Below are 23,531 nucleotides of genomic sequence, written 5' to 3'. Positions count from 1 at the left end.
ATGCAACCATCTCAACTATGTCAACAGATCTGATCATGAAACAGGGGGACAGTTTTCAGTGTTTACAAATTTGTTCTTAGTGTATCATCTCGGGAATAGCAGAAGGTTTAGCAGGCTGATTGAGGGGTGCAAGTGCTGGTCCTTATCCACGAACACCATTACTCCAGCCGCTAAAGCGGTCTGTTCTATCAGCGCGCACCAAGTTTCTGGAGAGTGTAGTAAAGATTACTCTTTCATTGAAATCAAAGGCTTTCTGTGTTCCTGTCTCTCTCCACAGGTGGGCTCCTGGATTGGCTTCACTATCATGACTCAGTGTCTCCCAGGTGAGCGAAAGCAAATTTGTTTAGAGCCTGGAAACCTGAAACATACACTGGGAATGCTGGAGAAACTAAGCAGGTCTGGCAGCTTCAGGGGAGAGAGAAGCAGAGCTCGCATTTTGAGTCCGCGTGACTCTTCGTCAAAAGTAGTTTCTCCAGCATGTTGCGTTTGTTTCCTTTTTCGGGTAAAGTTGTCCTGAGTTGCTGATGTGGGTAAGGAGATTGCGTCAGGACTGACCAAGGCCTGGAGAGGTTCAGGAAGGTGATTCATCGCAACCACATCCAGGGTGGCAGATTCATGTAAATGCTGGTCTAGCTGGTGATGGCCACATCCTGTGAAAGAATTTTTAAAAGCTCTAGCAGATACTGCGGCAGCTTTGCTGCTTGAAGTTTTGTGTACTTTTCTGCCTGAGGGAGAGAGGGCTGGGTCTGCGGGCTCACAGTCACTTCCTTACTGATGCCATGCAATAGAAATGAAGCCTATTTCTAAAAGATGAGCTGTATCACCAAATTCCCTGTCTTCCAAGAGAACTGCTTAAATGTAGCACTTGCTGCCAGCAATCATTGCCACGCTAAAAGCAACCAGTTATAGTCATAGTCATTGAGGATGGAAACAACCAGTCCATGCTGATCATAATCCCAAACTAAACTAGCCTCACCTGCCTGTGCTTTGCCTATATTCTTCCAAACATTTCTTCTTCATGTACTTAGCTTAATTTCTTTTAAATGTAACTGGACCTGCGTCCATCACTTCCTCTTGCAGTTCATTTCCTGCACAAACCATGCTGTAAAAAAAATTGCCCCAATGTCATTTTGTCAAGCAGTTGAGGCCAAAGATGGTGAGCCAGTCTCGTGGAGAGACCCCACTTCTAACTCCAAACCTTGCATGTAAAGTCACCCACAGCCCTACCAGACTATTTGAGTGTGGTGGTTTAACCTGAGGCTTTACATGCCTCGTGCGAGGGGAAGAGGTTGAGAAGGAGTGTCCTTCATGGTAGCCTCAGCTGGTGCGGGAATTGAACCTGTGCTGTTGGCATCAGCCAGCCAGCCGTCTAACCAGTTGAGCTATCCAGTAGTAGAGTCGTGTTGGTTCAGGGCTGGCTAACCTCAGTTAACACTGACTAGCCTCAGCTTAGAGGGGAAGTTGGTTCAGGTTTCTGCTCTGGGTCACCATCCAACAGTTGCCCCTGGGAAGTGGCAATGTTAGTGGGACTAGGCTCTGTTATGATGCAGACTCTAGTCTCGTTCTGTGTTTGTGTCTAGAGATTGGACAAACTGCTGTTAATTAAACACCTGCCATAAGGCCAAGAGGGGCATATGGGCCACATAGACATCACTGATCTTATTTTAAAGGTTTGATGCCTTTTTTCCCCAACAAATGAAAATATCAGCTAGCTGCATTCTCAAGTAGAGTTGGGTAAGTCTAACCTCCAAAGTTAAACTGTATAAGACAGTTTAAGGCTATGATTGTCGAATAAGAAGCAAAAGATTGCTCCTTCCCTAGGAGGAGCAACCGCATATTTATAAAGAAAAATTTCTTGAGGACATCTGACAAATTCTTCACCATCCAAATCTTTTAACACTATGGTAGTCTCAGTCAATTTGGAGTCAACTCAGTTTGGAAAATTAACATCCCCCATTACTACAACCTGATTATGCTTACAAATATCTGAGATCTCCCTCCGTATTGTTTCTCAATGTCCCTCTTTACTACTGGGGTCCTATAGTACAGTCCCATCAAGGTGATCTTACTTATTTGTAATTTCTACCCTTGTAATTTCACTGGATGATTTTTCAGAAATCTCTTCTGTAGTTACCGCAGTAATATTTTCTTTAATCAAAAATGCCACTCTTTTTCCCCTCTTTTTTCTCCCCCCCCCCCCCAAAAAAACCCTCCTTTTCTATCTTTCCGAGGGCATCTAAAACTGTGAACATTGCGCTGCCAGTCTTGTCCATCTCTTGGCCAAGTTTCTGTAATAGTTATAATGTCCCAATCCCATACTCTTAAACATGCCCTGAGTTCGTCAGCTTTATCTGTAAGATCCCTCGCATTGAAATAAATGCAGTTTAGTTACTACAAACTCCTGACTTATTTTGACTTTCTTTTCTAGTTGACATGCTCTCGTCGCATTCAGAACTGTCCCCATCAATCCTTCTATTTATGCTGCTACTTAAAGAGATGGTGATGGAGGAATTCTATCAGCATAAAGTCTCCTTTTTAATGGAACTAGCAAATCTCCCTGCTAAGATCTTGGTTCCTTTCCAGTTCAGGTTAAAGCCATCCTTTTCGAACATGTCTTTAGGTTCCACGCAGTGGGCCTTGTTGATGTTTAAGGGACGCAATTCTCGCCCTAGTTACTCTTTTGCCCTCAATGTATTTGTAGAATCTCCTTGGATTCTTGTTAACCCTATCTGCCAAAGCTATCCCTTGTCCCCCTTTTTGCCCCCTTGATCTCCCTTTTGAGTATAGTCTTGCTGCCCCTCTTCTTAGGGTTCACTTGATCTCTGCTGTCTATACTTGACATATGCTTCCTTTTTCTTGACCAGAGCCTCAATTTCTCTTGTCATCCGGCATTTCCTACATCTACCAGCCTTGTCCCATACAGGAACATACCATCTTTGGAACTTTCCAACTGCTCCTTTATCTGTTAATATCTGCCCCCAATCAACTTTTCAAAGTTCTTGCCATATTTCCCTCAAAATTGGCCTTCCTCCAATTTACAACTTTAACTTTTATATCTGGTCTATCCTTTTCCATCACAATCTTAAAACTAATTGAATTATGGTCACTGAGCCCAAAGTGCTCCTCCACTGACCCCTCAGTCACCTGTCCTGCCCTATTTCCCAATTTTGCCCCTTCTGTACTAGGTACATTCAAATACTGAATCAGAATTTTCTTCTACGCACTTAACAAATTTGTCTCCATCCAAGCCCTTAACACTGGCAGTCCCAGTTTGTTTGGAAAGTCAAAATCCCCCACCATTGTACACCCCCTCCATAAACACAGGTCCTTGAAAGTTGCCACCCAGGTTGACTGGGCTGTTAAGAAGGCATACAGTGTTTTAGCTTTTATTTTATAGAGGGATCGAGTTCCGGAACCAAGAGGTTATGCTGCAGCTGTACAAAACTCTGGTGCGGCCGGACTTGGAGTATTGTGTACAGTTCTGGTCACCGCATTATAAGAAGGATGTGGAAGCTTTGGAAAGGGTGCAGAGGAGATTTACTAGGATGTTGCCTGGTATGGAGGGAAGGTCTTACGAGGAAAGGCTGAGGGACTTGAGGCTGTTTTCGTTAGAGAGAAGAAGGTTGAGAGGTGACTTAATTATAAAATAATCAGAGGGTTAGATAGGGTGGATAGGGAGAGCCCTTTTCCTAGGATGGTGACGGCGAGCACGAGGGGGCATAGCTTTAAATTGAGGGATGAAAGATATAGGACAGATGTCAGAGGTAGTTTCTTTACTCAGAGTAGTAAGGAAATGGAACGCTTTGCCTGCAACGGTAGTACATTCGCCAACTTTAAGTACATTTAAGTCGTCATTGGACAAGCATATAGACGTACATGGAATAGTGTAGGTTAGATGGGCTTCAGATTGGTATGGCAGGTCGGCAAAACATCAAGGGCCGAAGGGCCTGTACTGTGCTGTAATGTTCTATGTTCATTTTTGATGACGGCCGCTTTACTGTGTCTGGTGTGGTGAGGGCAGAAGTGGGCCTCCAAACCTGTTTATGAATAGTTTTGTTGTCTCTCTCTGCAGTTGCATTGTTCACGCTGGTTGGGTTTGTCCAGATGGCAATCTGGGCCAATGGGAAGCATCGCAGCTACTTGAAGGACTTCCGTGACTATCCGCCACTCCGCACCCCGATCATCCCGCTCCTGTTGTAGACAGAGAGTCTGTGAGCCTGGCTGGGGAGGCATTGTGACACCCAGCCCCTCTGTCTGTGTCTGTCTATCTGTCCGTTTGTCTGTCCCTCCGTAAACCAACCACAAGCTTTAGCAGAGCTGTTTGATTCTATCCGATTTGTGTTCCTGCGAATTTAGTTTTGTTTTTTTTAAAAGTCCTGGGGCAATTCTGTCTCTCTATACATTGGGTAAAGGTGTCGGAGGTGTGGGAATCTTAACCTACTTTCATCTTCGTGGACCTCTTATGTAGTTGCTGATCTTTTAATTCCACTGCCCCCCGCCTCCCTGAGCTCTGATTTCTCTGTGTGGGATCCCTAGTTCCATTACAGGCTGGACAGAATCAAAATGCCAAGTGTAAAACTGTGTCTTGGGCTCTGCTGCAGATTGGCCAAATCACAAGGCCCTGTTGACCTTTGCCCAATCTCTGTCAATGTGAAGCAAGTTGGTGTAAAGCAGCCAACTTGATTATTGCTGCTCCCCAAGCAAACTTATAGACCCCCACCCCCACCTCGACCCGACTCTCTTAATCTCCACCCTTCTGTCTTTCCATTTCCACCCCCCCCAAAAAAAAACTGGAAAGCTGAATCTTAATGGTGTAATTTATGGTTGGACATGGGAGGGCCTCCACGAACTCAGAATGGGAGCAGTGGCTCCTGTTTCCCCACCCCTGTCCTGTCACACTGCAGCCCCTACACTTTTACTGTCTATCTGTAAAGGGAATAGAAGAGCTTTACTTTGTATCTAGCCCGTGCTGTCCCTGTCCCAGGAATGTTTGATGGGGACAGTGTAGAGAGTGGTTTAGTCTGTATCTATCCCTAGGCTGTCCCTGTCCTAGGAGTGTTTGATGGGTCAGACTTTGGTCATCAGCCACAAACTTTGCACAGTCTGACTGTATCATGCTCTGATACAGTCTGGTATACAGGGGTTGGAGGTGAGATGGTTCTTTTGTTGCTCTGAACCAGTTTAATTACAGGGATGTCAGTAGCTCGACCAATTTTATACATCCCAATCTTGTTCCTCGGTTTTGTTCCTCCCATTTCATCCATAACTTGAGTGTGTGCTCAACTAGAGAAGAGTATGTTTCAACACCTCCACCTGGAGCAGACAAAGAACAAAACTGAAGCAGCACTCAGCACTTATTGTCACTAAATTCTGATTTAATGATTTTGTTAAGAAAATAAATATGCACTGATTGGGGAGGGGCTGTTTATTAACACTATAGTTTTCCTGAGTCCCTTTGACTTTGAGGATTGTGCCCTTCACCCTTGTGAGCACGGCAATATTGGTTTTCTCTTCCTGCTGCTTTGTGTAATCTTGAGTCTTAGATTCAACAGTCTTCGTCTAATGGTAATGTATTTCCAATGCTTTGGCTCCTGATCTCTGTTCAACTTCGAACACACCCTGTTAAAAATTGTGTTTGCGAGTGTCTAGCGGAAAGTTGGTATTTGGATAACTATATTTCAGATTTTTCTCAATGACTTATTTTGTCTCAAAGTTTGTGTGGTAGCAAATTGAAGAATATTTCTTTCAAACTCTGTAATATCGGCAATAACGTTGTTTACAAAAGTACTGAATAAACTTGATTTGTCTCTAGTGTGTTCTTGCTGTGTTTCCGTTACAATGACAAGAATAGAAGGTAGGAACAGGAATAGACTGTTTAGCCATTAAGTTAATCCCTGGGTTAAACTCCATTCCACACCAGAAATCTGTCCTTCTCATTTTTGCACTACTGTGTTCAGTTCTGATCTCCCTGCTATAACAGCGATGTTGTGAAACTTGAAACAGTGCAGAAAAGATTTAAGGATGCTGCCAGGGTTGGAGGGTATGAGCTGCTGGAAAGACTGGGGCCATTTTCCCTGGAGTGTCAGAAGTTGAGGGGTGACCTTAATGGAGGTTTATAAAATTGAGGGGCAATGGATGCGGTGAATAGACAAGGTCCTGCCTCCAAGGTAGCAGAATCCAAAACTAGACGGCATAGATTTAAGGTGAGAGGGATAAGATTTAAAAGGGAACTAAGAGGTAACTTTTTCCATACAGAGGGCATTTCATTTACAGAACAACCTGCCAGAGGAGGTGGTGGAGGCTGGTACATTTAAAAGGCATCTGGATGGGTACATCAGTAGGAAGGGTTTAAGGATTATGGGCCAAATGCTGACAAATGGGATAAGATTAATTCAGGATATCGGGTCAGCATGGACAAAGGGTCTGTTTCCATGCATTACATCTGTGATACTAAATATATTCAGCAATGCACAATGCATAAACCTCTGGGTAGAGAATTCCAAAGTTTCACATGCCTCTGACTAAGGACATTTCTCCCTGAGACTAACCCTACCTTCAAGATTCTGCAGCCGTCAAGTCCTTTTGAAAATTGCGTTTCAGTTCAATCACTGTCATTCTAAATTCCCAGGACTGCAGACATTATTTACTGTGCTGTCGTCACAGTAAATAAACTAGTGAACTCTGCTGGGCCTGCTGTGTTCATCCAGCCTCACATTTTATTATTATAGTGAACTCTTGCTGTTCTATCTCTAATACAAGCATATTCCTCCTTTAAACATGGATGCTGAAACTGCGGAGTATTTCGAGTGTCCTGTCACCAAAACCCCCTAGAATTTCAGCAGAACTTCTTTAATGGAAAGGAATTGGGGCATAGCATAAAGTTCAACATAGCATTTGCCTTTTGATTAGCTACCTGCTAACTTGGGAATTCCTTGTCATTAGTACACCCAAGTCTTGTTGAATATTAACATTTACAAGTTTCATGCCTTGAGGGGTGGGGTGATGCTTTTGCATTTTTTTAATCAGTCAGATGTTCTGATGCCTCGCTGTGCATCCCAGTATCCTGTGTAAATATTTAAGATTTGATCAGACTTAAAAACACACCCGAATGATCACAGGCAAACTACAAACAGATCAAAATAAGATCGCGTAGTGGGCAGAATTTGAAATGTGTGTGTAAACCAAGATGTAAATGGAGTTGTAGGATTAAGTCTGGGTTATAGCTACTGAGCACCCTGTGGAAGGAATGGCCATTCTGACTTTAGATCAAATGGAACAGGAGCCTTAGTAGCATGTCTTGATGACCATATTCAGTAAGACGTGTTCACTCACAGGAGGGTGGCTCTCACACTGCACAAGCACCAGGATATTATTAATCTGGAGAGGGCTCAAAGGATTTACAAGGATGTTGCCAGGAATGGAGGGTTTGTGTTGTATGGATAGGCACACTGGAGTATAGTCCCATGAGGGGGTGACATTTTTAAGAGTTTTATAAAATCATGAGGGTCATGGACAGGGTGAATAGCCAAGGTCTTTTTCCCAAGGTAGGGGAGTCCAAAACTAGATGGTGTGGGTTTATGGTGAGGGGGAAAGATTTAAAAAGAACCTAAGGAGCAATTTGTTTACACAGACAGTGGTTCATGTATGAAATGAACTTTCAGAGGAAGTTGTAGATGCAGGTACAGTCACAATGTTTGAGACATTTGGATAAGTTCATGAATAGGTCATGGTTGAGTTGGACCAAAGTGTGTGTGTGTGTGTGTGTGTGCGCGCATGTGCATGCCCCTGTCTAGCTTTATATTAATCAGTCTCACTAACTGCACAATGGGTATTGTATGACTAATATCTACTCCATAGCATTTAAACCAAAATTCCCCTTGACAGTGAAAAAAGCCCTAAGTTCTGAAGAGGGCAAGAATAGTAATATCTATCCTGGCAGCACAGGGATAAGGTAGACAAGGACTTCCAACAGCAGTTTTAAAGATATGGAATGCCAGAGTCCAATTAAAAGCACATCAATGGGCCGTTTGGCCCAATGGTTCATTCTAGAGTTGCCACGAATATTCCTGATCATAATTTATCTAGGCACTTTTCCTACCCTCGTTTTAGATTCACCGAGGGCTGAAGTGAAAGCTCTGCAGCTCAGAGAGGCAGGCTGGATGATTGGGGAGTGTTTATTCAGTCACACCCTCTGTGTGGCAGCATTGTCCACATTTCACTGTATTCCTGTACTTTGTACTTGAGCACACATGACAATAATTAAATTCAAATTTGAAATGGCACTCAAGCAGCTACATCAGAAGGCAGCAGCAGCAGGGACGAAGTTGATCTGTATCTCTAGGCAGCTGTAGTTGCTTGTTTTTTGCAATGGGCCAAAAGGAAATAAGACACAACTCAATAAGAGCTACAACTTGATTTCAGCATCTTCTGAAACAAGATTCCCTCCAGCATGAACACGACAACCCAATAATGTGCGTTAGTGATTCCAAATAGTACCATGGCCTCAGTAATGGGAAAAATTGCAGCTCTGACTGTAGCACCCCTCAGTACTGCACTGGAGCTGTCAGAATTTATGCCCCAGTCTCTGGAGTCTCTTCTGATAGTGAAATGAATGTGCCAACAACTGTATCATAGCTAGCTGACTGTACTCCGGATAACTTACAGCCAGCAGCCAAAATAATGGGAGATTCTCATTCGGGAAGTTGTGTTAGAGGATAACTGCAGGTTTATAAATTATCACTCAAATGGCAGGACGTGCAATGTCTTTAGTGAAATGAGCAGTGTGAAGCTTGCCTGTTAGACTAACGGTTAGTATTCAGTGCTATCACCACTGTGGCCCCGCTTCCAGTCCTCATCAGGGTGTGAGGATTAAACACGTGTGAAATGTCAAAATGAGTTCTTCCCAAAGTCATGTAATCGCTGACATAAACTGTTCCACTACTAATTAACTCATCCCATCTTGGAGTCTGGTCAATTCTCACTGCCATTTCTTGATGGTGGAGCCCCAACCTGCAGAAGCACAGCTATATCACAAAGATGTGTTTCCACAGTGACATTAGGGCAACAGTTCCAGAGTCAGGAGAACATCCCCAAATCACACTGGTTTGTGGCGGGAGAGTTCCTGCTTGTCACTACTCTCTGGGAACGGCGTGCCAGTACAATGAGAACAGGACAGGTTCGGGTGAAATGCCTTTCATAAGGAAAAGGGATCACATTCCCTCTACATGCACACACCAGCGTGGCAGGAACAGGAGATCCTTGGGGAAATGAGTAAAGGAGGACTAGGAAGCAGCAGGTTGGGTTTATAACTGGACCTTTTATTGATGTTAGGAGATATTAGAATTATATACAAAAAAAAAATCACCCACAGGACACCCAGGCCAGATCAGGGTGCTGTTCTCCGAGGGAGACACACACTCAGTTACTCAGCATCTCCAGGAAAGTTGGCTATGCTGCCTGCCTCTCATCCATTTTCTTCTTCCTCATCAGTAAGCGCCTCTCCCTCTCGTACTCCTTCATACGCATCACATAACTGCAGTGAGAAAAGCTGAGATTAGTGATCTGTGTGCATTCCTCCTGGCATTGTCAAAAAAAACACAATGGCTAAGATAGCACCTGGTACTTACCCTAAAACAAATAACAACGTAGTACACAGACACACAGACCAAATAAACCAACAGTTAATCTGTTACTGCTTTAGGAAACAACTCGATCCAGTAGAACAGGGAGGACTCCCAACCTCTTTTACAAACTTGAGGTGGTTCATGTCCACCCACTAGGACAGACAGCCTCAATTTAACATCCCATGAATAAGATGAGGCTAACAGTTGAGCACTGCCTCATCACTGGACTGGGAATGTGAGCTTTAGATGGTTGTGTTCTGGTGAGGCATGAATCCAGACTGTTCCTTAAGATCAGATAAGTGGTTCAAAAACTTACAACAATGATACATCCTCAACGTTCAGATAAGTAAACAAATATGCTGTATAAAATGTTGGTTAGCTCACAGCTACAGTATTACGCGCAGTTCTGGAATCCACATTATTATTAGGAATGAGACAGCACTGGAGACGGTGCAGAGGAGATTTACCAGGATGTTGCCTTGGGGCTGGAGGGTTTCAGTTCAAATCAGCAATGAGACAGGCTGCAGCACACACACATCTGAGCACCCATCAATCAGCTCAAGGGACTTGGAGTCCACTGTGTGCTGACATGAGGAAGATTGAAGGCAGTTGTTTGGTTACTCAGAACTTGAGGATTGCTGGAGAAATGGGACAATTATTTATATCGTAAAATAGCCCGCGTGCATGTCCCAGGCCACAACACGCCACAGAAATGTCTGCACACATGCAGCTGTCATTGCATTCTCTGTGCAGTGACATCAGCACCAGTGCACACACAGATCACCCACATCAAGGCCTCAGCAACTGAGCATATGCTGCTGACACTGCTCCCCTTTTTCACTGGCTGACGATAAGGAGCGAGTTAGGATGGAAGAGGGACGTGAAGGGGAGACATGAGGGGGCTCACAAAGAGGCACCAGCCCTCCCTGATGGTGACTTCTTGACCACTGCTCCTTCATTGCTCTTGCCCTGCCAACCGCAGCCCTCCTTTGCTGCTCCATTACACCAGGAGGAGCCCTTCATGGAGCTGTGTCCTGCTGCTGCCTCGTGCCTCAAGCTCTTATGAGGTAGTGGTGAGGGAAAGCTGGAGGAACTGGGGAATCTCAGCCTTCAGGCACAACCTCCCAGCCCTGAGAAATGATCGGAGTAAAAGATCCTGAGAAAATAGTGACCATAACATGGTAGAATTTAACATTCCAATTGAGAAAGAGGAAGCAGAGTCAGAGACATCAGTGCTAAAGTTAATTATGGATAATTACAAAGGATCCTTTGGGAAGCCAGGGAGGAGATTGCCGAGCCTTTGGCATTGATCTTTAACTCATCATTGTCTACAGGAATAGTGCCAGACGACTGAAGGATAGCAAATGTGGTTCCCCTGTTCAAGAAGGGGAGTAGAGACAACCCTGGTAATTATAGACCAGTGAGCCTTACCTCAGTTGTTGGTGAAGTGTTGGAAAAGTTTATAAGGGATAGGATTTATAATCATCTAGAAAAGAATAAATTGATTAGGGATAGTCAGCACGGTTTTGTGAAGGGAAGGTCGTGCCTCACAAACCTTATTGAGCTCTTTGAGAAGGTGACCAAACAGGTAGATGAGAGTAAACCGGTTGATGTGGTGTATATGGATTTCAGCAAGGCATTCGATAAGGTTCCCCACAGTAGGCTATTGTACAAAATGCAGAGGAATGGAATTGTGGTAGATATAGCAGTTTGGATCGGAAATTGGCTTGCTGAAAGAAGACAGAGGGTGGTAGTCGATGGGAAATGTTCATCCTGGAGACCAGTTACTAGTGGTGTACCATAAGGGTCGGTGTTGGGTCCACTGCTGTTTGTCATTTTTATAAATGACCTGGGTGAGGGCGTAGAAGGATGGGTTAGTAAATTTGCAGACGACACTAAGGTCGGTGGAGTTGTGGATAGTGACGAAGGATGCTGTAGGTTGCAGAGAGACATAGATAAGCTGCAGAGCTGGACTGAGAGGTGGCAAATGGAGTTTAATGCAGACAAGTGTGAGGTGATGCACTTTGGTAGGAGTAACCAGAAGGCAAAGTACTGGGCTAATGGTAAGATTCTTGGTAGTGTAGATGAGCAGAGAGATCTCGGTGTCCATATACACAGATCCTTGAAAGTTGCCACCCAGGTTGACAGGGCTGTTAAGAAGGCATACAGTGTTTTAGTTTTTATTAATAGAGGGATTGAGTTCCGGAACCAAGAGGTTATGCTGCAGCTGTACAAAACTCTGGTGCGGCTGCACTTGGAGTATTGCGTACAGTTCTGGTCACCACATTATAAGAAGGATGTGGAAGCTTTGGAAAGGGTGCAGAGGAGATTTACTAGGATGTTGCCTGGTATGGAGGGAAGGTCTTACGAGGAAAGGCTGAGGGACTTGAGGCCGTTTTCATTAGAGAGAAGAAGGTTGAGAGGTGACTTAATTGAAACATATAAAATAATCAGAGGGTTAGATAGGGTGAACCATTTTCCTAGGACGGTGATGGCGAGCACAAGGGGGCATAGCTTTAAATTGAGGGGTGAAAGATATAGGACAGATGTCAGAGGTAGTTTCTTTACTCAGAGAGTAGTAAGGGAATGGAACGCTTTGCCTGCAATGGTAGTAGATTCGCCAACTTTAGGTACATTTAAGTCATCATTGGATAAGCATATGGACGTACATGGAATAGTGTAGGTTAGATGGGCTTGAGATTGGTAATGACAGGTCGGCACAACATCGAGGGCCGAAGGGCCTGTACTGTGCTGTAATGTTCTATGTTCAATGTTCAGAGATAGTGGGTGCTTAGGTAATAATCTTCCAGGAACCCTTAGGTTCTGGAGAACATTCAGAGGATTGAAAAACCGCCAACACTGCACCTTTATTTAGTAAGGGAAGTAGACAATAAAAAAGTAACTGTAGACCGATTAGCTTAATGTCTGTCATTGGGAAACTGCTAATCTGTTATAATGGATGTAACAACACAGCACTTAGGAACAAGTAATATTATTAAGCAGAGACAGGAAGAGGAAAACATGCCTGACAAGTTTATTAGAATTCTTTGAGGAGATGACAAGCAGGATATTTAAAGGGGAAGCAGTGGATACAAGGCAGTTGATAAGGTGTTACATGTTAGGCTATTAAACAAGGTAAGAGCTCATTCTGCTTGCGGTACTTTATTTGTATGGAGAGAGTCTGAAACCCGAGATAAAGGGGCTGTGTTGAGGCTGGCAACCTATTACTAGGGGTCTGCTGCAGGGATAACTGCTGGGGCCACAATTATTTATAATATCTTTTAGGTGATATAATATCTATTATCCATGAGGTGGATGAGGAAAGTAAACGTACCATAGCCAGGTGTGAAGCTGACACAAAGATAGGTTTCAAAAGGAAGTGGCGAGGATGACAGAGTATACAGAGGGATATAGATGAAAGCAGTGGGCAACAACTTGGCAGACAGAATGTAAAGTGGAAAACATGAGGTTGTACACTTTGGCTGGAAGAATAAAGGCACTGAATATTATTTAAGTGGAGAAAGACTGCAGAAAGCTGCAGCGCAGAGGGATTTGGGAAGCTTCGAGGGTAAAGGAAAGAAAGCTAGCATCTAAATTCAGCAGGGAACAGTGTAGACAAGTGGAATTTCAGCCTTTATTTCAAAGGGAATGGAGTACAAAAACAGAGAGGTCCATTTCCAGATTGCAGTGGACAGCTTTGGTTCCTCTTTCTGGCATTGGAGGCAGTCCAGAGAAGGCTCGCTAGGCTGATCTTGGATATGGGCAGATTTTCTTATGGGTAGGTCAGGCCTGTATACTTTGGAGTTTAGAAGGACAAGAAGTGACCTTATTAAGGTAGACAAGATTCTTAGGAGCTAACACGGTGTGAAGCTGGATGAACATAGCAGGCCAAGCAGCATCAGAGGAGCAGGAAAGTTTGACGTTTCGAGTCAGGACCCTTCTTCAGACCCTGCTTCACACCGCGTTATCTCAGATTCTCCAGCATCGGCAGTTCCTACTATCTCTGTAAAGATTCTTAGGAGACTTGTCAGTGTTAATGGGTAAAGGTCGTTTCCCCTTGTGAGAATTCTCAGACAAGACAGCATCATCGCAGACTAAAGGGTCTCCCATTTAAAACAGAGATGAGGAAGAATTTCTCCTCTCAGAGGGCAGTGAATCTACAGAAGGCTGCTGAGGCCGGGTCATTAAGTAAACTCAAGGCTGAGGCAGACAGATTTTTAATCAGAAAGGGAATCGAGAGTTATGTGCAAAGGCAGCATAGTGAAGATGAGTGTTATCAGATTAGCCACAATCTAATTGAGTGGGTATACCCGATGGGCTGAATGGCCAACTTGGGTTCCCATGTTTAGTGGTCTTAAGGTTGTTCCCCTTTACAATGGTATTTTTACAAATATCTTGAGGGGTGCAAGTCAAAAAGCTCTGATAAAATACGCCTTTTCTCATCAATAGTGAAGAAAATTACCACTTTAAAACAATGCATGCAGGGCAGTGCACAGGAAACAGTTGAGCTCTGTGCTGCCTGGTGCTATTGTGGTCAAGAGCTGACAGAGAGAGTGGAGCATCTAAGGGCTTCTGATTAAGCTTCCTTTGATCTTCATGTTTAGCGACTTCTGCGGTCTTGTTTTCATTGTAAAACCTGCACCAGCCCTTCCCAATAGCTTCTCCCTCAGGGTCTAGTTGCAAGGCTGTCAGCAGGCCACAGCCAATTTGTCACCAGAGATCTACTTCCAGCTCAACCCCAGAACCACAACCACTGCGCAGATTCAGGAGTTTAAGCCAGGCCCACCACCACCAGCCTAGCACACCAAGTGAAAAGAAAGCAAGTTCTTACTCCTTGTGCTCGCAGTAATCCCAATCGTGACGCTCGTGCTTACACTCCAGGAAATTGGGCCACATGTCTCGCTTGCACTTCAGATATTTGATGAGGTAGTGAGCACAGTAATCTCGCTGACTGAGGGGCAACTGGGCATCATTCATCTCCTGCTGAGTCGCAATCATCACTAAGCAGGGCGGAGAAAGGCACACAGTCACTTCATTAAATCCCAGGCTCACTCACTCAATTCAACTCACTCACAACTTGCCTCAGTACCAGATCCTTCACAGAATTAAACTTCCCAAGGTGCTTCAAAAGAGCTTAACCAAAACAAAAATCACACCGATATTAAGAAAATGTTACAAAGAATGTCTGATTTATACTATCATTATTTGTGTGTTAATATCATTTCAGAACAGCAGCATGTGGGGCTGTTTACAAAAACATGCCCAGCCAGGTTTTGAGGGAGGGTCATTCAAGCCAAAACGTAAACTCGGATTTCTTGCAACAGAGGCTGCCAGATCTGCTGAGCTTTTCCAGCAATTTCTAGTGGGGGCATGTGGAGGGTGGACGGGGCGTGTGCGAGGTGCTATGTGCGCAGGCCGTGTGTGAAGGGGGCTTGTGCATGGGAGCGAATATATAGCGGGGGGGGGGGGGGGGAGGGGAGAGAAAGAGAGAAGAGAGTTGGGCTTTGCGCACAGGTTGCTGTATCTATATATAATGTGTGTGAGAGAGACTGTACATGTGGTTGTGTGTGACAGCGAGTGTGCGCGCACGGGGGGAGCAGACAGTTTGAGTGAGACAGTGAGAGCGCGACAGAGACAGTGTCTGTGTTGAGGAGGGTGCGGTGTGTGAATGTGAAAGTGAGAGAGACAGTGTGTCTGGGGAGGGGGTGTGGAACTTGGTCAGATAGTTTTTCCAGAACAGTGAGCTAAACCAGTGTGTCTCAGAACAGAGACGCCACAGCATCAATGGAAAACTGTTTCTATTGTGGTTATTTTGTGGCAGAGTGTAAACATCGAAAGCCATTACCATCTTCACAATGTTTCAGCTTTCACGGAACGTTATAGTTCATTGCTTTGTTTAATTTCTACAGGGTGTAGTCTCTCTCTAAGCCAGGAATGAGTGCAAGCTCCCTCTTCAAATTGAGTCTGTATGCACCACACCACCTACAAGCCCTTTAAATTATCATTAAAGCACAGGGCAATCAGTTTATTTGCTGGTGAAACTCAGCAGGTCCAGCAGCATCTGCAGGGAAGACGCAGTTTCATTTCATTTTAGCCTCGAAACGGTAACTTTGCTTCACGCTCCATGGATGTTGCCAGACCTGCTGAGGTTCACCAGCACTTTGCGTTTTTATTTCAGATCTCCAGCATCTGCAGCACTTTGCTTTTATTCTCGTTTGATCAGTTACTGTGTAGGTTAGTAAGCGTTGAGCTGCAGAATGCATCTTTCGCAGCAGGTCTGGCAGCATCTGTGGAGAGAAATCAGAGTTAACGTTTCAGGTCCAGTGACCCGTTCTCACAACCGATGGTACCTAATAAAAAGTTAGTTTTTATGCAGAAGACAGGGTGGTGGGAGCAGGTAACGATAGGTAGGCCAAAGAGAGAGAGAGAACAGTTGGACAAAAGAGTGGATAATGATCAGCCTGAGAGAATGAGTAGTTATTAATGGGCACTATTAGTGACTATCAACGGGTTGTGCATAATTATAGACTATATGTGATAACAAGAGATAGCAAGAACCGCAGATGCTGAAGTCAGAGCTAACAGTGTGGAGCTAGAGGATCACAGCAGGTCAGGCAGCATCAGAGGGACAGGAAAGTTGACGTTTTGGGTTGGGACCCTTCTTCAGAAATGGGAGAGGGGAAGGGAGCTCTGAAAGAGAGAGGAGGGGTGGGGCTGGAGAAGGTAGGTGGGATGGTGATAGGTGAGTGCAGGTTGACAGAGGTGGAGATTGGTCAGTGAGGTGGGAGGTGCGGATAGATGGGAGAGAAGATGGACAGGTTGAGTCAGGTCAAGGAGGCAGGGGTGACAGGGAGGATTGGACATGGAATGAGGCTGGGGGGGGGGGGGGGTAGATTTTAAAACTGATGAATTCCACATTTAGGCCATAGGCTGCTGGCTCCCGAGGCAGAACATGAGATGCTGCTCCTCCAGGGTGGCATCACTGTGACACTGGAGGCAGCCCATGACGGACATATCACTCAGGGAGCAGGAGGGGGAGGTGGAGTTAAATTGATCGATCTGGTGGGTGGGGGTTGGGGTAAGTACATGGGAGAAGGTGCCTCAGGCCCTAAAATCTTTGAACTTGATAGAGTCCTGAAGCCTGTAGAGTTCCCAAGCGAAAACTGAGGCGCTGTTCATCCAGATTGCGCTGAACTTTGCTGCAACACTGCAGCAAGCTTTATACAGAGTTGTTGTCCAGGGAACATGGTGGTATGTTAAAGTGGCAGGCAACTGGAAGCACAGGGTCTTTTCTGTGAGCAGAACATAGTTGTTCTGTGAAGTGGTCCCCCAGTCTATGCTGCATTTCCCCAGTGTACAGGAGACCACATTGTGAGCAGCGAATGCAGTAGGCTAGATTGTGGGAAGTGCAGGTGAAGTGTTGCTTCACCTGGAAGGTATGTTTTGGACCCTTGGATACTGGGGAGGGAGGAGGTAAATGGGCAGGTGTTGCACCTTTCTGCGGTTGCAGTGGAAGGTGCTGTCGGGGAATGGGGGGAGTGAAGGAAGACTGGGCCAGAGTGTCCCGGAGGGAACAGTCCTTGTCTGATGGTGGCATCCCTCTGGAGGTGACAGGAGCAGCAGCTAATGATCCTGTGGATGTGGGTGTTGGTGGGATGGTAGATGAGGACAAGGCAGACCCCATCGCTATTGTGGAAGAGAAGGGGTGAGGGCTGAAGTATGGTGGATGGATTGGACCCAGCAGAGGGCCCTGTCGACAAAGGTGCTGGGAAATCCTCAGTTGAGGAAGAAGGTGGACATTTTAGAGGTCCCTTTATCAAAGTTGGCATCTTCAGAACAGATGCAATGGAGATAGAGGAACTGGGAGAACAGAACAGTCTTTACAGGAAACAGGGTGTGAAAATGTATTTTCAAGGTAACTGTGGGTTTTGGTGGATTTGCAGGGAATATTAGTGACCAGCCTATCCCCAGAAATGGAAACAGATGTCGAGGAAGGGAAGGGAAGGGAGGAGTCAGAGATGGCCCAGGTGAAGGTGAGCGTGGAGTAGAAGTTGGAAGCAAAACGGATAAATTTTTCCAATTCCGGATGAGAGAGGGAAGCAGCACTGATGATATCATCAATACATGAGAGAAAAGGTTATGGCTGGGGGTTGAAATAGTACTGGAGCAAAGAATATTCCACATACTTGACAAAGAGACAGGCGTAACTGGGACCCATACAGATACCCATGGTCACCCTTCTGACCTGAAGAAAGTGAGAAGTGTTAGAAGAGAAATTGTTCAGGGGGAGGATGAGCTCAGCCAGGCAGAGGAAGGTAGTGGTGGATGGGGACAGTTCAGGCCTTTGTTCTAGGAAGGAGCAGACAGCCCGCAGACCACCCTGACGGGGGATGGATGCGTAAAGGGATTGCACGTCCTTGGTAGAGAGGGGTGGCTGGAGGTGGATATAAAACATGAGATGATTTGTGGATGTAAGTGAGAACAGACTGGACAAGGGGAACAATAAAAACGAGTCGAGGTAGGAAGGGATGAGTTCTGTGGGGCAGGAGCAGCCAGAAACAATGGGTCAGCCTGGGCAGCCCTGTTTGTGGATTTCGAGAAGGAGGTAAAGGTGAGCTGTGCGGGGTTGGGAGACTATGGGCTTGGATGCAGTTGGGCGCGGGGTTGGTGGTGGGTATCACCAGATGACAAGAGGTTAGTCACCATTGTGGACACAGTGGCCTGATATTCAATGGAGCGATCATGGGGAGACAGGAGGAGGTACCTGAGAGCTGGACCTCAGCCTCTGCAATGTAGAGGTCAGTCTGTCAGACAAGAACAGCATCACCCTTGTCAGCAGAGCACTGAATGTAGTCAGTTCATGGGAGATAGGTTGGAGTGGGTGAGGGTGTTAGGGAAACTGAGGCAATCAAAGTCACGTCAACAATTCTCAATGAACAGGTCGAGGGCAGGTAAAAGGCCAGTGGGAGAGGTTGAAGTGGAGGGAGAGTGTTGGAAGTGGGCGGAGGGATCTGTGGGACAGGGAAAAATCTTGTCCAAAGAAACAGGCACGGAGGCGAACGTGATGGAAGAGTTCAACGTCAGGTAGTGCCCAAAATTCACGAAGGTGGGGACTCAGAGGGATAAAACTGAGATCTTTGCTGAGGTCATCAGAGAGCAAAAGGACAGGAGGTATAGTGAACACATGATAGGTGGTGGGGTTGGGAGAGGAGATGGAGTCAAAGGGGAGGGAAGGACCATGGGTATCTCTAGATTGTCAAGTTCAATTGCTTGACCACACAGGTCCTGCCTGCTCAACCTGAGGTATGGTGGCCTCAAGTTAAAATTATGAGTAGTTGCCTCTCTCTAATCAAAGAACAGACTGTATAATTATCTGGGACTATGGTGACTGTCACTTTCCGCTGGGTGGGTAGTTGGCTGTGGTGATAACAGTAAAGTTGTGTTCTCTATTAGTACAGGACGAGTGACAGAAATCCAGAGGTTGCTGTCAGAGATATCCACCCTTGTACAGGATACACTGTCACAGTCCTTGCTCGGAGACTTAGCACTAAACAGATTGCAATGACACAAACCCTCTCATCAATTCCAGTCTAAAAGTGGCGTCAAGGTTATGGTTAGTACATTCTGCAGCGCGGAGTTTGTGATTAGTTTGATAAGTGACAATGAATAAACAGCCTCTCTGAAAAAATTTAATTTCTTCATTGGAGATGCTGTTTGATTCACCGAGCTGACTGGTTTTCATGCTAACGTTTTATCTCCCTTCTAGGTGACACGGTCACTGCTGTGAAACCTCTGAAGTACTGTTATTCTGACCTGCTCTGAATTCATATGGTCCAGTCTGTTATGGTGGGCAGTCTTGTTCCTAGCTTTGTACTGTAATGGTATGTAAACCACTTTGATAAAGATCAGCACGAGAATTCCCAGAGGGCAGGTTTTCCACCACTGATGCAACTAACAAATGTGTTAAAATTGACCCAATCTGCATTCAGAGCAGAATGACTAGGTTGGAGGAGATGCAGGTGAAGCTCTGTCTCAGCTGGAAGGGCTGTTAGGACCCTGAATGGCATCTTTTAGGGTTTTACAGGGGAAGGTACCAGGTGTGTTGGTGTGAACTAAGGAGTGGCAAATGGAATGGTCCTTGAGTAAGGCAGAGAGGGGTGGGGAGTGGAAGATGCTCTAGTTGGTGGGGTCTAATTGGGGTCGGCAGAAGTATTTGAGGATGATACTCTGCATGCAGAAGCTGGTGGGGTAGGAAGTGAGGATAAGGGGGATTCTATCTTTATTATATTTGGAGGGAGGGGGTAGTTAAGAGCTGTGGAGCAGGGAATGGAGGAGGCACAGTGGAGGGCTGTCTGGATGACAGGGGGGTGGGGAAAAGTGTTGTTTGAAAAAGGCAGACATCTGGGATACTTGGGAATGGAACATCTCCACATCACAGCAGATGTGATGGAGATGGAGGAATTGGGAAAACAGGATGAAGTTTTTGCAGGATACAGGGTGGGAGTATGTGTAGCCTAGGTAGCTGTGGGCGACTGTGGGCTTACCGTAAACGTCAGACTGTAAACTGTCTCCAGAAATGGAAAGAGAGAGTTCAAGAAAGGGGAGGGAGGTGTCGGAGACGGACCAGGGTGGAAGTTGTTAGCCAAGTAGATGAACTGCTCCAGTTCAGCCTGGGTGCAGGATGCAGTCAGCAATGTAACGCCGGAAGAGTCGGAGAACAGTACTGGTGTACGTAATGGGCTATTCAACATAACCAACAAACAGGCAGGTGTAGCTAGGGCCCATGGAAACCCGCTGTATTTGGAGGAAGTTTGGAAGAATTGAAGGAAAAATTATTGAGGGTGAGGATTAGCTTGGTGAGGTGGAGGAGAGTACTGGTGGGCGGGGGAACTGGATTGGTCTGTTGGAGGGGAAAGAAGCTGAGGACACATAGGCTGTCCTTGGGGTATGGTCATGTACAGAAATTGCACACCCATAGTAAAGATGAAGCGCTGGGGTCCAGGGAACTGGAAGTTGCCGAAGAGGCAGAGGGCATGGTTTGTGTCCTCAGTGTAAGTGGGGACTGCCTGGACCAAGGTGGGGAAGTCTAAGTAGGAAGAGATGTGTTTGGTTGGGGCAGGAGCAGGGTCGGCCAGGGTAATTGTGCTTATGGATCAGGTAGAACCGGGCAGTGCGGGGCTGGGGGACTATAAGGGTGGAGGTGGGTCACCAGGAGTGATGAGATCTTGGACAGCGTGGGAGACGGTGGCTTGATAGGCCATGGTGTCGGAGAGTTGACACTTGGCCTCAGATATACAGGGAGGTTCGTCCTCCAGGCTACCACTGCCCTGCTTTTGTTTATGAGTTAAACGGGCAATTGTGCGAAGAGTGGGGTGCTACCTGTCCATCAAGGGAAGAGGATGGAGTGGGTGAGGGGGATGGGGTCACATCCTGTTCATCGACTTTGGATTCCAGCATCTGCAGTTTTTTTGTCTCTAATCAATTATTACGGTCTGTCCACAGGGGTCACTCGGCAGCCATTACGGCCCGTCTGCGGGGGGGGGGGGGGGGGGGGGTGGGCGTGGTCACTGTGCAGTGACTGTGGCCTGTCCCGGGGGGGGGGGGGGGGGGGTCACTGTGCAGTGACTGTGGCCTGTCCCGGGGGGGGGGGGGGGGGTCACTGTGCAGTGACTGTGGCCTGTCCCGGGGGGGGGGGGGGGGGGTCACTGTGCAGTGACTGTGGCCTGTCCGGGCCGGGGGGTCACTGTGCAGTGACTGTGGCCTGTCCCGGGGGGGGTGGGGGGGGGGGTCACTGTGCAGTGACTGTGGCCTGTCCGGGCCGGGGGGTCACTGTGCAGTGACTGTGGCCTGTCCCGGGGGGGGGGTCACTGTGCAGTGACTGTGGCCTGTCCCGGGGGGGGGGTCACTGTGCAGTGACTGTGGCCTGTCCCGGGGGGGGGGGGGGGGGGTCACTGTGCAGTGACTGTGGCCTGTCCCGGGGGGGGGGGTCACTGTGCAGTGACTGTGGCCTGTCCCGGGGGGGGGGGGGGGGGGTCACTGTGCAGTGACTGTGGCCTGTCCCGGGGGGGGGGGTCACTGCAGAATGCCACATTATTCTGGGATGCCTGGGGAAGGCGGTGACTCCCGGGTTATTTATTGCCCGCTCACTCACCGCGCTCCTGCCGCTCCGGGAAGCCCAGGTCGGGCGGGAAGCTGGGGATCTTGCTGGGGTCAGGCTCGACATCGGGGTCGGTCAGGTACCGCCGCGCTAGATGGGCCCCCATCGCCGTCAGGGTCACCCCGCCGCTCTGACCCGGATCTGTACCCACACCCAGCGGGCTTCACTTCCGTGGTGCGCTTCGACGTCACGCTCCGGGCGCCATCTTGGTGCGGGGCGGAAGTTATCTGGGAGCAGGTTACCTAGCATGGTGTGGGGCCATCGAGGTACAGGTTTGTGACAAGAGCTCCAACAGCAAAATGTCGAATATTTTACCTTTTTTATTCAAACTAATCTTCTGAAATGTCCTAAATTGTTTTTGAGTATCCTTTAAACTTCATTAAGTCTGCATAAACGCCAGGAATACCCTTTAGACCTTTTAATTTTACACCAAATTTATGCTCCTGGACTGATGTCTATTCCCCAGGTTCAGTGTTTTCTGGGGTACAGACCCCACATGTCCAGGTAGACACCCCACCTCCCTCCCCAAACTATTGGACCTGGAGATGCTGACCCCTGGGTGCAGTCATAAAATTATAGAAACATACAGTACAGAGAAAGTTAATTCTGTCTGCACTGACCCTCCAAAGACCATCCCACCCAGGCCCACCTTATCCCTGTAACCCTGCATGTACCATGGCTAACCCACCTCACCTGCACATCTCTGGACTGTTGGAGGAATCCCACGCTGACACAGGGAGAATACGTATACTCTACCTAGTCACCTAAGGCTGGAATCAAACCCAGATCGCTGGTGCAGTGAAGGTGCAGTGCTAACCCCTCAGTCACCGTGCCCCGTCACGGTACCGTTTCCCCGGTAGACAGCTTTGATGGGGGGGGGCTGTTGCTGTGCAATCCGTGTTGGTGTTCTGTGCATAGTCAATGTTGGAATACTAATATCATTGTAAAAGAAAGTGCTGCAATATCATGGCACAAGTACCAGAGATGTTGATATATCACTCCCTTTTCAAAATGCCTCCTTAAAACTTCACTGACTGGTGATACTTTTGTGCACTTCAGATATTTCCTCTTCATCATTCGTTTGTGTCTGATTGGAATTCTGATTAGTTTCTTTTTGATTCATCACTGGCTAGTTTAGCTTTTATTTCCCATCTCTCATTGCCCTTGAGACGGTGTTGGTCTTCCTGAACCAATATAGTCCATTTGTTTTTTTTTCTTTTTTTTTCATTCACAAGTACTCTACCCAACTTCACAGCACTGCCTACCTCTCCTGCCCATTCATTCCCTCGCTATCCACCTCCCCTTAAAAATCTTCAAAGACCCTGCTTCAAGCACTTTTTCAGGGAAAGAGTTCCAAAGACCCATATATGTCTAGTTCGTTCCGTCTCTATTTTAATTGAGTGACCCCTGATTTTTAAATTGAACCCTCATTCCAGATTCTCCCTTAAGAGGAAATATCCTAGCCACATCTACCCTATCACAACCCCTTAGGGTCTTAAATGTTTCAATCAACTCCGCTCTGACTTGTCTAAACTCAAGTGGGCATAAGTTGAACCCATCCAAACTTTCCTGGTAAGAATCCCATCTACACCCCCACCCCAATTCCTGATATTGGTTTAGTAGACCCTCAGTGACATCTGTCTGTAAATAAGGTGATCAATACTGTACATGGTACTCCAGATGTGGCCCCAGCAGTCCCCTTTATAACTGAAGCATAACCTCTTTACTTTTACATTCAATTCCCTACACAA

At 46.6% G+C, this 23,531-nt stretch overlaps 2 protein-coding genes across 2 annotated transcripts in view; one reads left to right on the top strand and one right to left on the bottom strand.

Moving 5' to 3' along the window:
* The window catches only part of tecrb (trans-2,3-enoyl-CoA reductase b), a 74,370-nt gene extending 68,559 nt beyond the window's left edge, over positions 1-5,811 (top strand). Inside the window, exons 12-13 of the mRNA XM_048522041.2 lie at positions 278-323; positions 4,073-5,811. Coding sequence (XP_048377998.1) covers positions 278-323; positions 4,073-4,200 — 174 coding nt within the window. The 3' untranslated portion in view covers positions 4,201-5,811. The remainder of the gene's footprint in view (positions 1-277; positions 324-4,072) is intronic.
* Positions 5,812-9,296: 3,485 nt separating this feature from the next.
* On the bottom strand, positions 9,297-21,953 carry ndufb7 (NADH:ubiquinone oxidoreductase subunit B7). Its single transcript, XM_048521959.2, has 3 exons — positions 21,775-21,953; positions 14,455-14,623; positions 9,297-9,532 (listed from the first exon to the last, which is right to left on the bottom strand). Exons 1-3 carry the CDS (start codon positions 21,884-21,886, stop codon positions 9,448-9,450), a joined length of 366 nt encoding a protein of 121 aa, XP_048377916.1. The 5' UTR covers positions 21,887-21,953; the 3' UTR covers positions 9,297-9,447.
* Positions 21,954-23,531: the final 1,578 nt, after the last annotated feature.

This window comes from Stegostoma tigrinum, chromosome 35 (genome assembly GCF_030684315.1).
Source record: "Stegostoma tigrinum isolate sSteTig4 chromosome 35, sSteTig4.hap1, whole genome shotgun sequence".
Taxonomy (NCBI): Eukaryota; Metazoa; Chordata; class Chondrichthyes; order Orectolobiformes; family Stegostomatidae; genus Stegostoma; species Stegostoma tigrinum.
This window is presented reverse-complemented; position numbering and strand designations above follow the sequence as displayed.